At 32.6% G+C, this 21,320-nt stretch overlaps 2 protein-coding genes across 3 annotated transcripts in view; one reads left to right on the top strand and one right to left on the bottom strand.

Annotated features, from left to right (window-relative positions):
* LOC114333566 (uncharacterized) overlaps positions 1–12,095 on the bottom strand; it is a 57,946-nt gene extending 45,851 nt beyond the window's left edge. The window contains exons 1-5 of the mRNA XM_028283457.2: positions 11,941–12,095; positions 11,453–11,623; positions 10,708–10,888; positions 4,004–4,233; positions 1,106–1,361 (exon numbers count right to left, since the gene is read on the bottom strand). Coding sequence (XP_028139258.2) covers positions 1,106–1,361; positions 4,004–4,233; positions 10,708–10,888; positions 11,453–11,623; positions 11,941–12,020 — 918 coding nt within the window. The 5' untranslated portion in view covers positions 12,021–12,095. The remainder of the gene's footprint in view (positions 1–1,105; positions 1,362–4,003; positions 4,234–10,707; positions 10,889–11,452; positions 11,624–11,940) is intronic.
* A 23-nt stretch (positions 12,096–12,118) lies between these two features.
* The window catches only part of LOC114333567 (uncharacterized), a 49,077-nt gene continuing 39,875 nt past the window's right edge, over positions 12,119–21,320 (top strand). Inside the window, exons 1-9 of one of the 2 annotated variants that reach the window (XM_028283460.2) lie at positions 12,119–12,193; positions 12,448–12,704; positions 13,301–13,538; positions 14,845–15,086; positions 15,285–15,515; positions 15,574–15,801; positions 16,178–16,467; positions 20,186–20,361; positions 20,589–20,800. In XM_028283460.2, the coding sequence (XP_028139261.2) occupies positions 12,189–12,193; positions 12,448–12,704; positions 13,301–13,538; positions 14,845–15,086; positions 15,285–15,515; positions 15,574–15,801; positions 16,178–16,467; positions 20,186–20,361; positions 20,589–20,800 (1,879 nt within the window). In that variant the 5' untranslated portion in view covers positions 12,119–12,188. Of the gene's footprint in view, positions 12,194–12,447; positions 12,705–13,300; positions 13,539–14,844; positions 15,087–15,284; positions 15,516–15,570; positions 15,802–16,177; positions 16,468–20,185; positions 20,362–20,588; positions 20,801–21,320 lie in introns of both variants that reach the window. The other variant, XM_028283459.2, reaches the window with a different exon arrangement.

Here is a 21,320-nt window from a genome sequence, read left to right as displayed (position 1 = left end):
TATGACTTATCCTATTAAGATACATTTTATTTAATGGATTTCTCGTTTGTTTCCATATGCGTCGAGCTCTTCTTTTTTCTGCTACAAGTTCTCTTATATGGAGGGGAATATTATGGTTTTCTTGCCCATTTCTTTGACGCTGTAGTGTTGCTTCCCACCCTGCTGTTTGTAAAACTGCAATGTTAAATAGTCTACTACTTTCTCTACCTCTTGGTTTTCTTTTATTCTAATAGGTCTGGATCCCGCGTATGAAAAAAAGTTGATTAATAGCAAGCTGAAAATTTGTTAATAGCTTAAGGGTGTCTAGTCGGATAAACTTTGATAAATGGGAACACTGGCACAGGGGCAGTTTTAATTGTGGAACAGATTAAAAATTTGGAACGGTCAGACCACGAAAACGGCACATTTATTTTGTCCGACAGAATAGACCTAAACCCTCCGAACAGAGATTAAACTCTCATGCAAAAATCAGACTGCTATATATCACCTGTCATAATTCCTCTCATTTGACATATTCTACATGTTCCACTCATTAAAACGCCTATTTGGTGATAAATATCAGTCTGATTTTTGCATGAGAGTTTAATCTCTGTTCGGAGAGTTTAAGTCTGTTCTGTCGGACAAAATACATATGCCGTTTTCGTGGTCTGACCGTTCCAAATTTTTAACCTGTTCCATAATTAAAACTTCCCCTGTTCCAGTGTTCCCATATATCAAAGTTTGCCCGACTAGACACCCATAAGCTATTAACAAATTTTCAGCTTGCTATTAATCAACTTTTTTTTCATACGCGGGCTCCAGACCTATAATATTTAGTCTAATATTTGTATGTACAGAATTGTGGAAAATATCCCAGTTTGTTTCTTTAGTTGACAGTTTGGATGGTAATCTTCTCCATATTATGTGTGTGATCTGATGTATGATAGTATTGTGCTGTGATCTGATGTATGATAGTATTAATTGCAAATAAAAATGTAATTCCATAAAAATAATGAAATACCGACGTCGCTGGAATTGTGGAATTTCCCAACAGTTGGAAATTTTAAAATTAGTTCTTACTAATGAATCGCCCTCTCCAAATAGTGTCAGAATAGAGATAACTTACCAGTGAAACTTTTCTCCGAAACATTTTTGTTAAATACGCACCAGACTCTTCTCCTTCTCCATCATAATAATTATCTGATGCAAAACCATCCATGTCCAACTCGTCATCTGTTACTGACTTTTTACGTATACGTTTTGATCTTTTTTTTCTTTTCTTAGATACTGGCGTACGAGTTTCATCATCTTCCGTTATATCTGCGAGACCAGAGCGCTCTCTCATTTTTTGTTTTCTCTCTTTAACATAATCGGGACTACGGCTAGAATAGAGTTAATGATATTTAGAAAATCTACGGTTTCGTTTTGATTTAAATCTGTCTCATGTCATCCCCCGAAAGTACTATTTCTAGGTCTACCTGTTGTCAAGGAGGCTTTGCAGAAGACAAATTTACACCAACACGTCCGTAGTTTCTCGATATAAATTAAAACTTTTTATATCGCAGTATGGTTAGAACGCCCTCTAACGGGGAATAAGTGAAATGAATGTCGACTCTATTCAAGTTCTCTATTTTACCCAGATTTGACAATATCAAAAGGCACCGCTGGGAAAATATTCCAATATGCGCTTCAGAGAACCAGTATGAAACGAGTCTTTGTACCATAATACAGAGTATGGCATTAGTAAAATTAAAAAATCTACGGTTTCGTTTTGATTTAAATCTGTCTCCTGCCATCCCCCGATAGTACTATTTCTAGGTCTACTTGTTGTCAAGGAGGCTCTGCTGAAGACAAATTTACACCAACACGTCCGTAGTTCTCGGTACAAAAATACAACTGTGTATACCGTAGTATGGTTAGAACGCGATTCGACATTCATTTCACTTATTCTCCGTTAGAGGGCGTTCTAACCATACTATGGTATAAATAGTTTTATTTTTGTACCTAGAACTACAGACGTGTTGGTGTAAATCTGTCTTCTGCAGTGCAGAGCCTCCTTGACAACAGGTAGACCTACGTAGAAATAGTACTATCGGGGGATGGCAGGAGACAAATTTAAAACAAAACGAAACCGCAGATTTTCTAATTTTACTAATTAGTCGTGTAAATTAATAATACCCCTTATCCGTACTTAGTATGTGGTTAGTCACCCTGAACGATCTGGGTGCGAAAAGTTTTTTTCCCTTACCTACCCTAGATTGTTTTTGTAATGGAGTCGGAGATGGATTCGTAATGGTCTTGGTGTATGGTGAGGCGTCGATTTCAAGAAGTATTGCTGGCTAAATGGGCGCAGTTCCCAAAGGCCATAAAAGAAAAAAAATGCCATACTCTGTATTATGGTACAAAGACTCGTTTCATACAGGTTCTCTGAACCGCATATTGGAATATTTTCCTAGCGGTGCCTTTTGATATTGTCATATCTGGGTTAAACAGAGAACTTGAATCAAGTCGACATTCATAATGATATTTATTCTGGTCCAATACGTAAGATGATTTGTGGTCTATTAACAAGAATTAAATACAAAGGAGAGATTGTGTCACTGGACCAATTATATCCAACACCTATTTAATGATGAAAGAGAAGAACTGTCATTAGAAACCACAGGGAATACAGAACCACCAATATTACGAGAAGAAGTCGTCTATGTCTATACCATCCAAAATACAAAATAAGTCAAAGCTACTGGATCAAATGATGTGCTCATCGAATTATTAAAACTCATTAATGATGTTATTATTAAAGTAATGGTTAAACTCCTCGATTGCCCTATCTTCTGAACTGTTCTAAGCTGGAGCTTAAGATTTGTTGGTGCAACCAGGCATAAAATATATTTGTTAAATGTTCAATATCGTCTATTATTGATTATGTTATAGTAAACCAAGAAAGCTCTATAAAAATAAAGGACGTGAGAGTAAAACGAGGCGCAGAATGCGGCACAGATCACAAAATAGTAATCGCTCGGATGGAATTCCCCTTTATATGGACCCAACAGAAACCGACCTTGGGAGATACTTACGAATCTACGACTCCGGCAATACCTGTCAATGTGTGCTCAATAAAAGAAAAGAAATTCAACATAAACTTATTAGAAGAAGACTCCATAAAAGACATACAAACGAAGATTGGACCAAAAGCTAGAAGAGTTTAGGTATGAATCATTAGAACAGACTGATCAGACTGCCACAATCTCCAAACAATGGTTACGGTTACAATCGACTTTTGTAGCAATTCCCAAAAAGTTAAGTACAACAACCTGCTCATAGCACAGAACAATAACTATAATTAGTCAAACGTTTAAAAAAATTGAAAATAATACACAGCAGAATTGTTAAAACTCTTTAATGTGAAATTATTAACACAATTTGGCTTTAGAAATGGTAGGCACAATAGATACTTTATTCAACTTGAAAGTGCTGTCTCACACATGCATGTTCAATTGGACATGAATCAAGATATTTACTTATATTTTGTAGACTTTGAAAACGTATTTGATAGGCTTCCATATAGAAAGATGGTAGATATATTAAAGGCAAGGCAAAATTTGAGGAAAGCTAAATGTGAAAAGGACTTGAGGGAATGGTTTGAATGTAGTAGTGCAGAACTATTTAGAGTGGCAGTCAACAGGGTCTGCATTGCCATGATGATTTCCAACTTTAGATAAAAGATGGAAATAAAAATGTATAAACATTTTCAATTTCTTTGCAACACAAAAATGCAGCAGCTGCATAATACTCTTGTTAAATCGGAGAGTGCAGGAAGAGTCTATACCGGTTTCGGAGGTTTTTTCCTCCTCATCAGTAGCAGAGGTTTTTTACTCCTCCAAAAGATGGAACTTCAAGAAGAAGAGTGACAAAAACAAAAAAGGAAAGTTATAGGCTATCTTTGTAGTATTAAATGTTCAACAACTTTTTTATTATATCATCAATTTTTTATTTAGAACCAAATTAAGTTATCTAAACTTACGGTCTAGGTTGTCTTTGATATACTAAATCAAAACTATCATAGTCTTCAACTTTGCCTGGTTTTTGTTTATCAGATTCTTTGACGTTAATAAAAATTCCACTTTTAGGTTTTTTTATTTCTAGTCCCTCTTCATCAGGTCGTTCCGGAGAAAAAGGTTCTAGGCTCGGTGATGGAGTTGCTCGTCTAAGAGCCACTTTAGCTGAACTGGGTTCTGGAGAAGGAACGGCAAGCTAAAAAATTATAATATATTATTAGTAGTAGTGAGGTAGAATCTTAATAGTGATAATGATAAGGTTGGTAGAATGTAGTTCTTAAACTTTTTTTGAATTTAAATATTTAGGTTTACTAGAAACACACATTACTAAAATAATTGCACCCTTTTCAGATGACGTAGCTCTATTATCAACTAGTAGGCTATTGATTATATATTCAAAATAAGATAGCTAAAAGGAACTACAACGTTAACGGGGTTTTATTATTTGATATGGTCAGTGGACATCTATATATGAAAAAACCGCTGAGTGCTACCATTTAAAGGGGTGAGTTTTTGAGAAATGGGTGAATTAGTCCCTGGGCACAGGTTACATTAGGGTGAGTTCTATGCACTTTTGGTACAAATACGTCTACATAAAAATTGTTCCTGGTTAAATTTCCTATCTAAATATAACTTTTTAAAGTCAAAGATACTTTTTTTTACAAAAATATATTCAAAAGAAAAAGCACAAAGAAACCCAAAAGAAAGAAATTTTGTTTTTTGTCCCATAACTTTTGTCCACGGGGGTATAGGTATAGACATTGCTTCACAGAAAAAAACTTACACATTTATTTCTTTAAAATGATGTTTGGTAGAGGTTATTAGGATTTACAGTTTTCGAAATATGATTTTTCAAATTTCGCCACTCACAGCAATTTTAGGCAATTTTCCTTGTTATTTCGCCAATATTGTTCTGTAACTTTTTTCTACGTAACTTTAGGTATATGCAATTGTACACGTAATATGAATAGAAATCAATTACCTTTAAAATGGTCTACTGTATAACGTTGTACGACTTTTTTTAAAGAGATTATGGTTTTTCAAGGTTTTATACTTTTAACGATTTTTTTATAATATAATATAAAAATAAAATAAAATTATTATATAACATATTATATATTATTTTTATAATATAATATAAAAATAAAATAAAATTATTATATAACATATTATATATTATATAATACCTAATATAAAAAAATATTATTTTTTACATTTTTTATGATTATTTTTGAAATTTCTCATTATAACTTTTTTTTCTTGTACATGAATATACTATCTATATACATATTGCGCAACAAAGAGGGCTTACTTTCTGTTCTTTAAAATGGTGTATCATCTATATTTAAATACATAATGGAAACCGAGTGACTCTTTGATATTTTTTTTTACCTGTATTATTTAAAATTATTTCTTTTACAAAAATTACATAAAGATTAGTCTTAAAAAACATCACTTTAGTTAAAATTATTTAAACGTTGACATTTAAAAAATTTTCAAAATCAAAGTCCATCTCTTCGTTAGCATTAGATTCAATATCTTCCTCTGACACCTCTGTTATCTTAGAGTTCCCACAATTAGTACCCACGCACATGCACCCTTTGCAGAATATTGAACAACTAATTCCCATCTTCCTACAACCGCAGTCTTTTGTACATCCTTTGGTACATTTACATTTTACATGCTATTTTTTCAAGCAAAGTTTGTGGCGCAGGAGCTTTGACAGTAAATATTGGAATTAATCCATATTTTTAAGTTTGCCCGGCAGAGTCAAGTGGATCCAAAGTATTACCTATAAAAAATAAGATTCAGTCATAACACAGAATCACATAAAAAAGTTATAATGAGGAATTTAAAAAATAATCCTAAAATCAAAAATCGTTGCAAGTACTTATTACAATTTGAAAAAGCATATCTTATTCAAAAATAACCCTAGAATTTTTTATAATACACCATTTTAAAGTAAACAGAATAAGATTTCTTTTTATTATATAATATATACCATATAGAAAAAAAAGTTATAATGGGAAATTTAAAAAATAATCGTAAAAAATATAAAAACTCGTTAAAAGTATAAAGTCTTAAAAAAGATAACATATTTAAAAGAAGTCATACAACATTATACAGTAGACCATTTTAAAGGTAATTCATTTCTATTCCTCTTAAATGTACCATTGCATATACCTAAAGTTACGTAGAAAAAAGTTACAGAACAATATTTGCGAAATAACAAGGAAAATTGCCCAAAATTGCTGTGAGTGGCGAACTTTGAAAAATCATATTTCAAAAACTGTAAATCCTAATGACCTCTACCAACATCATTTTAAAGCGAAAATATGTAAATTTTTTTTCTGTGAAGCAATGTCTATACCTATATCCCCGTGGACAAAAGTTATGGGACAAGAAACAAAATTTCTTTCTTTTGGGTTTCTTTGTGCTTTTTCTTTTGAATATATTTTTGTAAAAAAAGTATCTCTGCAAAAAAGTGCATAGAACTCACCCTAATTTAATCTGTGCCCAGGGACTAATTCACCCATTTCTCAAAAACGTACCTCTTTAAATGGTAGCACTCCGCGGTTTTTTCATATATAGAGATTAATTGACCATATGAAATAATAAAACCCCGTTAACGTTGTAGTTCCTTTCTATAGTACATAATCAATAGCCTATAGTGAGAATCCAATATATGCCTCTTCTAATCCCCAAACCCAACTAAATATACTCGCAGGATGGTACATTCAATGGAGAATTAAAATCAATGAAAGAAAACCAGTACACGTAATATTTACCACCCGCCGGGAAATCTGTCCCGGGAAATCTGTCCTCCACTCACACTTAACAATAAACACATCCCCGTCCGCACAGAAGTGAAATACCTTGGATTGCAGATCGACCAAAGGCTAACATGAAATTAACACATTCAAATGAAATGCAGACAAATGAATTCAGACAAATGTAGTAGCTTCTTGGTAGGGCATCTAAATTGTCTTTAAATAACAAATTACTCCTATACAAAACCATATTGACACTAATTTGGATGTACGGTATCCATCTCTGGGGATGCGCTAAATTAGCGCACATCACAACCATACAGTGATTTCAATCGAAAGTTCTTAGATTAATGACTGACGCACCCTGGTATGTCAGTAATCTCACGATTCACAATGATCTGAATATGTATTCCCTTTGTAACAGACGAAATATAGCTGGCAGCGACCAACCACAAAAGTCGAACAAGAAACCACGACAACGAACTGATTGAACAACTCTACATGAATGGACCAACAATCAGAAGACTCCAGCGAACCTGGCCACTAGATTTATTCCAACAATGAAATCAACCTATAGGACGAATCATCATTGGATGCTCCTCCTTCCTTGCTTACAAACTCATTCAAATTTACTTAAAACTCTTATGTAAAAGTTGATTATAAATGAAAGTTCAAAAGGAAAAAAACCTTTTTGTTAATAGTCTAATAAATGTTCTATTTTTACAATCAATAAGCAGTCTCAATTTAGCCTACAGTTTGCAGATGACCAGTCAGTACTGGCAGGCAAAATGAAGGCGTGTAATTTATGGCACGGAAGATAAAAGAAACCTACGAAGATTGGGAACCAACTATAAATATTGAAAAGATCAAATAGCTATGTATCGAAAAAGAAACTTGTAACGTATATTTTGGAAATATGGATTTATCAAATTGAGTTACAATTAGGGATGACGGTTTTTGACAAAACACCGGTTTTCGGTTATACCGGTTTTTTTTGCTTACGGTTTAACCTGGCGGTTATAACCGGCAAAAAATACCGGTTTTTCCAACAACCGGTTTTCGGTTTTTTTGATCCAATAGGTTACAATGTTATATTTACAATGCACTTTAGTTTGCGATACTCCACTCGACTCGATACTCGATATCAATATGATCAAAATTAGTACTATCGAAAGAACATTAATATCAATATAAATAAAACACAATTTTTAGTAAAACCATTTTATTCTATTATTTATTATATTTATTTATTATTTTATTATTATTATATATTTATTAATTATTATTAAATATATTATAGCGTAAGATTAATATACAGCGTGTCTACTTAAATTGGAAACATATGGGAAACTTTTTTGTTATGCATTTTACGAAAAAAAGTTATTCTTTATAAAAAGTTCTGCATGCTCTAAAACCTAAGATTCAGTCATCAGATATCAAATTTTGTCAATATTATACGAGGTATGTCAAAATATATGAACTTCGTTCAAGAGTAAAGTACCTTTATTTCTCTCAATATCGAAAATTCTTATTATGAAAAGTTGTTTGGAAATATAAACTAAGATCAAATATGCAATTACATGCTTCTAATTGGAAAAAGATATTTTCCAAATTTTTCTCAAGTTTATTGATACTAACTTCGTTTTTATTTATTACACATACGATAACTCTTTTATTATTACTTTTACGAAAAAAAGGTATTCTTTATAAAAAGCTCTGTATGTCCTAAGGCCGAAGATGCAACCATCAGATATCACATTTTATTAATTTTATACGAGGTATGTCAAAAAATATGAATTTCACTCAAGAGTAAAGTACCTTTATTTTTCACAATATTGAAAACGGTTATTAAAAAAGTTGTTTAGAATTAAAAACTATGTTTCAGTATGAAATAACATCATTCTAATTGAAATATTGTGAGATATAAAGGTACTATAATCTTGAGCGAATTTCATATCTTTTGACACACCTCGTATAAAATTAATAAAAGCTGATATTTCATGGTTGTGTCTTAGATTTTAGACCATGCAAAGCTTTTTATGAAGAATAACTTTTTTTCATAAAATGAATAATAAACGAGTTATCATATTTGTAATAATTAAAAACGATGTTGGGTATCCCTAAATTTGAGAAATTTTTTTTTTCAATTAGAAGCATGTAATTGCATATATAATCTTAGTTTTTAATTCCAAACAACTTTTTATCATAAGACTTTTCGATATTGAGAGAAATAAAGGTACTTTATCCTTGACCGAAATTCATATTTTTTGACATACCTCGTATCATATTGAGAAAATTTCATATCTGATGACTGAATCTTAGGTTTTGGGGCATGCAGAACTTTTTATAAAGAATAACTTTTTTTCGTAAAATTAATAATAAAAAAGTTTCCCATATGTTTCCAACTTAAGTAGACACGCTGTATACATATTGCAATAATATACAATTTAACCCAACCATTTCAACTTATAAAAATTTTCTCAGACTTTTTCAAATGGGATTTAAAAAAAATAATATCAACATAAATATTTTACTTAAAAATAAATTGGATAATGGAATTTATCTTTTATTTTTACTACCATCAAAAAGAGTTATCATGTATTTCTTTTAACACGTTTGTATATTTTTGTATATACATTTTAACTCATTTAATACTTCCTGTATGGGTGTATCGTTTTGAAAACGTAGGAAAATACTTGGAGATTCGTATTCGTAATCGGTAATTCGATATTCATAGTCAGAACATTATTTTTGGTAATCAGAAAAAGTCATTCACCCACTTTCAATGTCAAGAGTCAAGCGTGAAAAATAGATGATGTTTGCGTCTACTTTAACCAGATCACTTCTTATGTAAATATTATGATTACAAATACCTTTTCAAGGAAATATTATAATAAAACTTAATTGTTTCTGGCTGATGTGAGTTTGCACTTTCAGTTTGCTTCTGTATTTATAAAATAAAATTTGAATTATGGTTTTGTTTGGAATAATTACTTGAGAATAATAATTATAATTGGGATCCAAAATAATACCTAACCTAATCCTAATCACCGTAAAAACCTAATAACCGGTTTTTACTTTAAAAAGAAAAAACCGGTTATAACCGGGACAAAAAACAACCGGTAAAACCGGTTATTGCGAAGTAAAAAAACCGGTTTTCGGTTTATCCGGTAGGTTTTTCCCATCCCTAGTTACAATGGACCAAACAGGTTGAGATTGTAGAGAAATAAGGAGAGTATTATAGCTATGGTGTTGCACTCTTGCTATATTAGATTAACTGACTTCTCATTTTCAGTTTTCCTAAAAGAAAGACAGATAGTACTTTTAATTTATTATATTTATCACAGGTACAAGTGACCGTAAGTCGGGTCATCTGCTACATTACAAAACGATATCAACAATACTACTCATACTAATTTACCTACTCATTGAATTGAACTGAGCTGAACTATATCTATCTACTTTTTTTTCTTTAAATATGCGACTTATATTCTTTACACAAGGTCAGAAACCAGTAAATATCCTATTGTATGACGAAAACATTTTTATACTCTGTTGTTTACTAATTGTATGTCTAATGTCACGTTTGGCATTGAACTAAATTCAAATGGAGCACTTATAACATAAATTTAATTTATTTTATATATTTAACTTTTTTCAATAATTTAAATTTCAAAAATCTCTAGTTGTCGAAAAGAGATAACTTATCTGGTACGGACACGTATAGAGAATGAACGAAAACAGATTAAGCAAGCACTCAGTTGAATCACATATCATCAATAAAAAAGTAAGGCTCAAAAGAACTTAAAACGAGGGAATTTGTAAAGCCATGAGTTCAGTTTTGAAATAATACAGTAAGTAAGAATTTGATAATATATTTATACACAATATAGACTTACGTTAATCTCGAGTTTCCTTTTTGATATGGGTCTGGGCATTAAGGCACTTGCATATTTACAATGATATCGATTTGTTAATGGTTTATTAAAGTATTCTTCTTTACGTTTAAGAGGAGAAACGTATACACGTCTAGCTGTACCTGTCGGTGCCTCATAAACATATTTAAATCCTAGTCTGTGACTAAAAAAATTGAAAATTAGATATAGTTAAGTTAGTTCGAGAACTGGAGCAGGAAAAAAGACATTAGAATGCGTATAAAGAAGGTCCGAGCTTCATTATTTAAGATAAAGAAACTCTTATGTGGAAACAATATTACTTTGAATCTGAAAATTAGATTACTGAGATGTTATGTGTTCTCTACCCTTTTGAACGGTGTCGAAGGTTGAACATTAACGAACACACTTGTTGAGAAACTGGAAGCCTTTAAAATCTGGGTGCCTCGGAGAATCCTACGAATAAGTTGGGTGGATAGAGTTCGTAACGAAGTTGTTTTGCATCGGATAGGAAAAGTTAACTCGTCTATGGTGATGAAAGATCTGTATCCTGCAGTAGACTTTAAATAAGCTGATAATGATGATAAGACTACTGAGCAACTGCTAACAACTAAAGAATATAATGGGTGGCAAGAACATATTTGAAAACGCCTTTTTTTCCATCAAATAAAATTACGTCACTTAAAAGTCCATCACATTAAATTTTAAGAATAGTGGCTGATGTATCGTGTGACCATTTATATCAATTTACCTGATAGTGGGCTCAATTTTAGTACTAACTACACTTTCCTTGTTACACACACAAGGAGGAGTACAAGGCTTCGTTTTAATTTCCTTTTCTTTTTCTTTCTTCTTTGCTGTTTGAACCGGATCACCTGTATCGGGAGTCTTAGGACGTCTAATTATAGTAGGTCTAGGTAAACTAAAAAAAAAGCTTTATTGTAAAAGTTTTAGAGATATGAAATATCAGAGCAACAGTAACTTAACCCCAAAAACGAAGTATTGAGATAAATGCAATCTTTGCATTGGTATTTCCATTATGTTTATGGGATGCCGCTACAAATTATGTATCGCCATTTAGCCAAATATAGAGGTAAGTTGTGTAGACCCCTGTTAATCCGAAGATTTAATGTTGCTGCATTTAATAATATATTAATCTAAAATTGGTCAATTTGTGGCTTAGGCTACTGTTGCTCTGAGGGCCTCATATGAGATATTAAATTTGTGGAAATTAATTACTCGCTTATGTCTTCATCATATCTATCGTCATCACTGTGCTTTTCTTCCAAAACCGGTTTTTTCGCCTGTTTGTCAACCATAATCAACAGATAATTTGGTCATATAAAATTAAAAAATCTTTTCTAGCTCAAAATATAAAATAAATTTTGATTAACGAAATTTATAATGTCACTGTCATTTACAATTAATTGTACATGTCAAATAGTTTGTGCATGTTTTAAAATTTAAGTGAACCTTTTATCAGAATTATGAGGTATGTATGCATTTATCAAACCTAATATTATTGTTATACAAGCATATATTTTTTCTTTTTGTTATCAGTTTTAATTTTTCATCCCATGATTATTTCCATTTGGTTCTGTTTGAAAATATTATATTTGAGCGTCTGACCCAATCACAGTATTTCAGGGGGGCGCGCCTCACAGGTTGAGGTTGTTTTAGCTTATTTCCTGTTTTACCTATTCTTTAGATACTAAATTCCTTATTTTTGTATTTTATATTACTTAGGACGAAAAAAAGGAGAGTAGTAAAAATTGATTACCCTCCCTTAACAACTAGAAAGTGGATTCCTCCAGAAGAAAGACCAAAAAGACGTAAAAAGCCTCCTGCGTATATCAAACCCGAAGGTATTGATCAAAAATTACAGGTCTCCAGTCTTAGAAAGATATGGCATCAGTTTGTGTACTATGACAAAACCGGTATTTTATTGGGACACTACGGTCAGACAGGAAAGAAATATCTTGATAAAACTAGAGGGTTACAAGGTAAGAATAAAATAGTTTCTCTTCTTCTTCTTCTTCTTTATATTTATAAGCCATGCTGCTTTGCTTGTTCGTTGGCGGATTGATGCCTATATAGAAGGTTGTCACTTCAATTTTTGCGCGGTCGGCCGACACTTTTGCAAAATCTTTGCAAACTATCTTCATTTTGGGCTATCAATATTGCGTTGTCTACGTAACAGAGTATTTTTACTTCTTTGTTTGCTATTCTGTATTCTCTTTCTTTGTTGACGCTTTTGATGATTTTATCCATGATTACATTGAAAATCATATGGCTCAATGAGTCTCCCCTGTCTTAATCCGCTGCCTTTCCATTTTGTTGTTTTGGTAGATGTTTTCAATTGTTTATATGATATCTAGGAGAACTTTTCTACTAGTTAGACCTATTGCTGTGGCTGGTTTCAACTGCCTATACATTAGACGTTTGGACTGAGGATTGTCTGATACGACCGAAAACATTCTTTCCATATTTTTATCTGTAGAGGTAGAGGGTTGCCTGGTAGAGGTAGCTACCAAGAACGTTAAAAATATAATACCTACGTTTAAAGATTACTGCCTTGATAGCATAACTTTTCTTTCAGGTTCCTGCAATTGTGCCGTAGCTTGTGTTTTTGCCTATTTGTTTCCAATGGACACCTGGAATTCGTCTACAATCGACAGAATGTTAGATATAGGCGACAATTTGTACACTAAAAGCGTTCAACAGGACCCAGACCGATGTCTAATCTACGTAACAACAAATAAAATTCTTCCTTCGATTTTTTTGGATCATGACAAAATAACATTCGATATAGATTGCAAGAACCGTATAGAGGAAAAGTTAGTATTACGAGTTAAACTATGATTTTATTATATATACTCTTTTTTTTTTCTACAACACAACGTCATCATGGCATCTACACTCCTAACGGAGTCATTGCCGCCCTCTTTGGTGGTGTGACTTGGCATCTTCTACAATTTTTCTCCATTCGTTCTTGTTTTTGCTTATGGTTACATATTCTCTAACTCCCATCTTCTTAAGGTCCTCGACTATCTGGTTCTCCCATCTGGTTTTGGGCCTTCCTCGTGGTCTGCCTGATACAGGTCTCCATTTGGTGATTTTCTGGATAACGGCTTCTGGATTTCTCATTTCTATATGTCCCATTAATCTGAGTCTCTGTGCCTTGATAAATCTGACGATGTATTCTCCTTTCAAAAGTTCTCTTACTTCGTGGTTATCTAAGTTTAGTTAAGCTACTCTTCGAATGTTTTCTATCTCTAGGATCTTCAATCTTTCTTTATCTTTCTGTGTCAAGCACATTATTTCAGCACCATATGTGATTACTGGTCTAATTGCTGCTCTGTCAATATTCAGTTTAGTATTCTGAGTAAGCTTCATAAATCTTTGAGGAAGTTGTTGTATTTCCAGTAGGTTCCACATACCACAATTTTATTATTTATCTTGTGTCGAGTACTCTGCCGGTATCCGCTTAGCAGACATAGTTATCCTATCGGTGATCATCATTTTCAACTGCTGCTTTTCAAAACTATTAAGTTTTAATGTTCTTTTTGTGTATATATTTTCCTTGCTGGTTTAAAATACATTAATTTACTGGTTTTAATGGTTTTTACTACTTATTTATTTATCTTTGCCATAACATGGCACCATGACCTGGAAGTGTATGCCTTGGATTCACTTGTTTCTTCTTCGTGATGTGCCCAACCATTTAGAATGTTGGCGATCCTCATGGCAATCTTTTTCTTATGTTGAATGCTGAACCAAGAATATTGAACCAGTTTCTGAGGTTCTTTAACCAGGATGATCTTGTTCTTCCTGGACCTCGCTTTACAAATATTTTTCCTTGCAAGATAGCTTGTAGAAGGGCATATCTGGATTCAATTCACATAATGTATCCGAAGTATTTTAACTTTCGAGAATTGATGATAGTCAGTATAGTCACTTAAAATCACTTAATAGTCTTCAAGAAATGTTTACCACCTGTGATCAAGTACCCATATAAAATAATATTTTATTACCATATTATGACTAACTGTTTCAGTTTTTCTGTAACATATTCTGCAGCATCTTTCTTATAAACTAAATCAAAGCTTTGTTTCACAGATATAAATCTTCTATATTATTTAGATTTCATTCGGCTGTCGACGATAAAATTAAGGAAACATTTAATGAAGCTGTCCAAAAATTTTTTAAACAATACCCGTCAGGTATTATTACAATGCTCGGCAAATATTTGGCTATATGGATCCAAGACAATGCATATTATTTATATGATCCCACGGAACATACTGAAGATGGATATCCAGCTTATGGACTGCAGTGTCATGTTGCTTCACTAGCACAAAATTATCCACGATATCCGTTAAAAGGTAACGAATTTTTTCATCTGTATTTACTTGTATTTCTGCAAATAATCAAACTTGATTTAAATTATTTTACTTAAACTCATTTCGTTTTTTGAGAAGTGAAAAAACTCCCGATCTGTGGTAAGTTATAAGTTGATACTTAACATAAATGACTTGGTCAATGGTACACTATTTTATTAAAACTGTTTGTTAATGTTGTAGGTGAAGGTTTTGCTGTAGTATATCGGTGTTTAACATTGGATGATTTGATTTCTAAAATATATCTGAATTTAAATGTTACTATCCCTTGCGCTACATTCACCATAGAGGGATGCACTGTTCAAAGGTTCATTCATCTCGATCTATGTCCACCAGAACGACTAGAGGAGGTTGAATTACTTAAAACTGAAATGGAGGGTCTACCAGAAGGGCAGTTGCAGGAAAAGAAAAAAGGTAAGTGGCTACAAAATACACGTTTGTATAAAATTTTATTGAATTGAATTTTCAGTAGAACTTGGTCGTGATGTCACCACAGAAAATCTTAGAAAATATTTTGATGAATTGGGAGACCAATGTTGGGGTGATAGGCTGCAAATTGTGGAGTTAGCGCCAGATGCAGGGGATACATTATCACTCGACAAACGTCCATCATGGTTACAAGAACCTTATTTAAAAGCCGATGTTTGTAAATTTCCTATTCCCTTTAAAGCCAGAACTGATGTGGTTAGTTTTTATGTGGGTACGTATTTAATCCATGGGGTATATAAAAAGTTGTATTTACTATTCATTATACAGTGAGCACGTAAAGTTTGGAATAAATTCATTCTTTCGTAAATAGACAATTTCGATTTTCGATTCGAAACAGGTCGATTTTTAATTATAAATTGTGATTTTTTGGCATATATATCATACTAACGACGTCATCCACCCGGACGTGATGATGTCATCGATGATTTTTTAAATAAGAATAGGGGCCGTGTGCTAGCTCATTTGAAAGGTTATTTTCAATACCTAAACAAATATTATCTGAGAAAGTAATCAAACTAAATTTATTTTTTTATAGTTTTGTGATATAGCAAAAACCCTTTAAGATAATTTATATAAATTTGTTGTAGATGTCGAACCAGATGGTTCTAAAAGCATCATAAGAGCCGGTACCCATCATGCAGATCCAAGTTTCTCAAAATACAAAGGTCGCCAAAGTATGGGCAATGCTATTTCGGCATTAACAATGCTTAAATTTCATAAATCAAAGCATTGGGTACCTTCTTTATTAAATAAAATACTTAAACATGGAGATCTGCTATATAGGGATGCAATGATAACTATACTTAGAAGTCAAGAACTAAAACTGTCGAACTTCCAAAAGAAGACAGAATATTTGGAGAAAGTGTTTATGCCAAAGGTAACAATAATCTAATAATTACTTGCTTTACGTGTCTTCTAGATTTGTTTCCTTACATTTATTCTCCTGCTTGTCGTGATGTCTTCTTTAGTGGTGGTTAGCGACTACATTGGCAAAACTGTCTTTGTCCAATGCGGCTCTAAACAAAGATGTTGTATCAAGGCCGGTCCAGTCTCTGATATTTTTAAACCATGAAATCTGGCGCCTACCGGTACTCCGTTTTTCTTCAATCTTCCCCTGGATGATAAGTTGCGCGAGGCGGTACTTCTCGCTTTACCTCGTGTCCTAGGTAGCTAACTTTTCTAACTTTTATGATCTTTAGCAGTTCCCTATCTATACCCATTCTCCTCAAAACATTTTTGTTGGTGGTGTGAGTTGTCCAAGGTATTTTTAAGATTCTTCCATTAAGCCAAAATTCAAAGGCTTCTAACTTATTCATTAGCGTTATTTTCAGTGTCCAGGCCTCCATTCAAGCGCGGATCCAAGGGGGGTCAATAAAGTCAATTTCCCCCTCCTTAAGATCTCGGCTGGTGTCTACTGACACCTTTTTTATGAAAGAGATTACGGTTGAAAAAAAATAGTGAGTTTTGTGTCCTGTTGATAACTGAATAACTGAATCATACTTAAATATGGCAGAATTCCTTGGATTTGAAAATTATTAAATGTCTTTGGAACATAACCAATGAAAAATTTCCGCAATATATCTGTTTATTAGCATCTATTCAATTCAATGCCAGAGACCAGATAAAAATAGTAATTGCCGCTGCTATGTTATGGTAATTTTTTTCTAGAAAGGTTTGTATTGTTGATTGCAATAAAGTAAGCCGGTGGTCTCCAATAGACGCTGTAGGCTGCGTAAAGCATCACGCTGTAGGAAAATTATTCATTTTCATTACTTTTAATAAACTTTGAAGGACAAAAACTATCTTATTTTCTAAAATTGTAATTCTAAAATAAAGAGCTCTAATAAGAGCAACTTTTAGAAGGATGTCCAAAGTATCATGTAGCAGAGACTTAAAATTGGCATTAAGGATCCACCTAACTTTCTCGGGCTTACTGTGTGGTATCGAGTCTTGAACTGTGAATAAAATAGATCTAAATCGCTTTGAGGCTCGTGAGATATGGTGCTATAGAAGAATTTTAAGAGTTTCTTGGTAGGAGAAGAACAGAATGGCGTAGAAAGCTTGAGAAGGTCGAGGTCCTCTAAGGGCTGTAGCACCAATATGATGATGATGATGATGATGATGATGATGATGATAATGGGAGGAGAAGATTCAAAACTCCACGATACTAGAACCTCTCAGCAAGACCACTGCGATTATAAAAATCATCAAGAAGAGAAAGCTGGAGTGTTTCGGACATGTAATGAGAGGACCCAAATATAGGTTGTTACAAAATATTATGCAAGTGAGAATAGCAGGCAAACTCAGTCCAGCACGAAGAAGAACTTCATGGTTGGTTAGGGTGGCAGTGAATAAAATTAAGATAGCTATGACGGTAACCACCTCCCTGAAAGGATATGGTACAGGAAGAAAAAAATAGCAGCCCACCCCGAAAAAGAATTCTGCGTACGCCAGTGACGAGAAATTTTTTATTTCATTGTCCCCACCTTGCAAGGTTGCTAGATCCGCCGTTGCCTCCACAAGTCTGATATTCATGCTACTGTTACAAAATAAGCTTTTCATTTCAATAAAGCCTTGCCGGGCTACCTTTATTCTCGCTCTTACTTCTTGTTTATAATCAAGTTGATTGTTGAACCAGCAGCCATTTTTATTAAAACGTAATATAATAATTTTGTTTATTTTGTTTTACCTAAAAGATTATTTTTTGATCTGGTTTAATATAATGTAGTTTGGTAACTTACAATCCTCGGGACTATTTGAACTTTAATTCTGTGTATACGTTTCTTTATCTCTTTTCAATATGATAGAGACCTACGTTTCTTAGAAAACTTGTATGTATTGGAAGCAGAAAGCAGTCGTATGAGTCAATGGGAGATTAATCGACGAATGTTACATTCACAGAGGCATCAGACAGGGATGCATTCTATCCCCGCTGTCATTTAATATCTATATATATATATACAGTCGAACCCGCTTATTAGAATAGCCTTCGTGCCAAGCAAAAATATTCCTATAACCGGGATATTCTAATAACCGATCAGTGGTGGCTAGCAGAAATATATGTACCGAATATATGTCGTAATAGTACAACACACTTTGTAGAGGTACATACTGTATGTACATGTACATAGTATGTATTTACATGTACATACATACGTTATGTACATATATTATGTATATGTTTCTATTTCTTTTTATGTCAATAATACAGTACCTAATAGTGTAACTATTACTTATTTTATTAAAACACCAAACTACATTATCTGTGCATGCATACCTACACAAATAAATATGAAATGTATGCAATATGTAGATATACGTATACATATATATTTTCTTATTAACATATATCCAACAGACTTACTTTTTTTCTGGAAAAATAATCGGTAATCTGAGACTATTTGTTTTGTTACATAAGATATTAGCGTTGATTGAAATATTAATATGGGTCCAATACCTCAATCAACGATATTAGTCACTTGTTGCTCTAAAATTATAATAAATAAAAAATTGACATTGGTTTTACCCTCCAGAAAATTTCAGCGGTTATTATATTACAAGGGGTTATTTATGACTTCCAACTGTTAAAAATCTAGACAGACAACGACGTGGCGGTGAGTGAGCAATAAGAATGTTTACAGAATTGAAAAATTAGGTACCTACTTTACGATGGGTAAATGTTTGGCGGAAGGTAGAATTGGTACCCATAATAAAGTAAGTAATAAAATATTATCGACAGGTCCTATAAAACCAGAAAACATAAAAATTCGTGGGAAATTGTACCTAAAAAGTTGTTGGTAACTTAGGATTATTAGATAAAGCGGGATTCTTTTACTAAAACGTATCACTATAAACGGTTAAATTTATTAAGGAGTAAATGGAAATGTTCCGGGATCTCAAAATTCTATTCCTTAAACCGGGATATTCCTATAAGCGGTACTCTAATAAGCGGGTTCGACTGTATATATATATATATATATATATATATATATATATATATAAATGTCTGATTTTTTGTTGATGCAATTATCACATTAAAAGATCGAATTACTTCCCACAAAAGTGACAGTAGACTATATCCAGAAAGATGCACTCTTGCTACACATGTAAATGACAATAACCATACCATGGACTATAATTCATTTAAAATTTTAGATATAGAAAAAAATTATACTAAAAAAATCTTTTTGGAGATGGCTTTTATAGCACAATGTGATATATATATATATATATATATATATATATACATAAACATGAGATGTAGATCCTTGAAACACACTCAGTGATCAAAGGATCCAAGGTTAATGGTTGTTGTGGATGTTTGAATTGTTCGTAAGGGGATTTTTCCACATTCTCTATTTCATCTGTTTTATATATATATATATATATATATATATATATATATATATATATATATATATATATATATATATATATATATATATATATATATATATATATATATATATATATATATATATATCATGTTTTTCAAGATACAGACTTTGTCCTGTTACTACCAAAATAATAAATAATAACAATAGAATAAAAGTCAAATAAAATATTTTTTAATGTTGTTGAATATTATCTTATAGATCGAAGATTTTGTTGTTATTGGAAGATTAACGTCCAACGATTTTGAAGTTTTAGATCTCTTGACAGCTTTAGAGAGTTTTCTAATAGATCACATTTGCTGTGTAATTATTGGTCCAATAACTTTAGCAGTGTGGGTGGAAGATGGAAAGTTTTATTCCTTTGATCCAAATGGAAGGTATGTTCAAAAAATATGGCTTTCTAGCTTGTAAATTTGAAAACACAATAAACTGTTTTTATTATTGACTATTAAAAAACCCTTTTAGTGAGAGTGCGTAGAATAGAACAAGAAAAAATGCAGGTGTGCGTTTCAAATTGTTTGTAATACCGATAAAGTAAATTTGACCTGTTTTAGTATACACTTTCAGCATTTTACCTATCAGTAAATTACATTTATCTTTTTAGAGATTCTGAAGGACGAGCAATTTCTCAACAAAATCTCGAACTCTTTCCCAGTCAAGGCAAGGCTTGTGTGATGCGATTTAATAAACTTAGAGATTTTGTAGATCTCTATATGAACAACGTCCCCAAACCTATGAAGGCAGATCCATTTTATCTTAGCAAAGTTGTTATTGATGAACACATAGAAGTTGCTGAACCATGGTACAATTTTAAAGGCAAGTTTATGTAATTTTCAATTTGATGAAAAAAAAAATGAATAAACTAAAAATATACAAGCTGTTATTTTGGCCTAGATATTTCTGATATTTTTATATCTTTAAAGAGAAGAAGGAAAATCTTTATAAGGTAAAGATTTCTAATCAGGTAGTGTTAGGTTTCCAATACACTAACGAAGTGGAACCAGGATGAGATGCCCGAAGGGCTTACCTTTGACATTAACCACCACAAACCACCAAAGACTTTCAATCCCCTGTCGTACTGAGGCTACCGTCTCTTTCCCATCGTCTCTTTTTTACCCTGCTATTTTGGCTTGCGACAGTCTTTACCCACTTAGTGCTAGTCGCTCTTTTAGAATTCAGTTGCGAGTTCCCTCTCCTCTAGTTCTTTTGAGGAGAGCAGCTCCCTGATAAATTTTTGGATCCGTCTCCACCACCACTCATCTCTCATCATTTTCTCTAACATTTCTCCTACGGAATCAGACCTTCTACAGTTACTCTTTCATCCGCCCAACGCTTG

The sequence above is a fragment of the Diabrotica virgifera genome, chromosome 2 (genome assembly GCF_917563875.1).
Source record: "Diabrotica virgifera virgifera chromosome 2, PGI_DIABVI_V3a".
In the NCBI taxonomy this organism is placed as follows: Eukaryota; Metazoa; Arthropoda; class Insecta; order Coleoptera; family Chrysomelidae; genus Diabrotica; species Diabrotica virgifera.
Note: the sequence above shows the minus strand (reverse complement) of the source record. Positions and strands in the feature narration are given on the sequence as shown.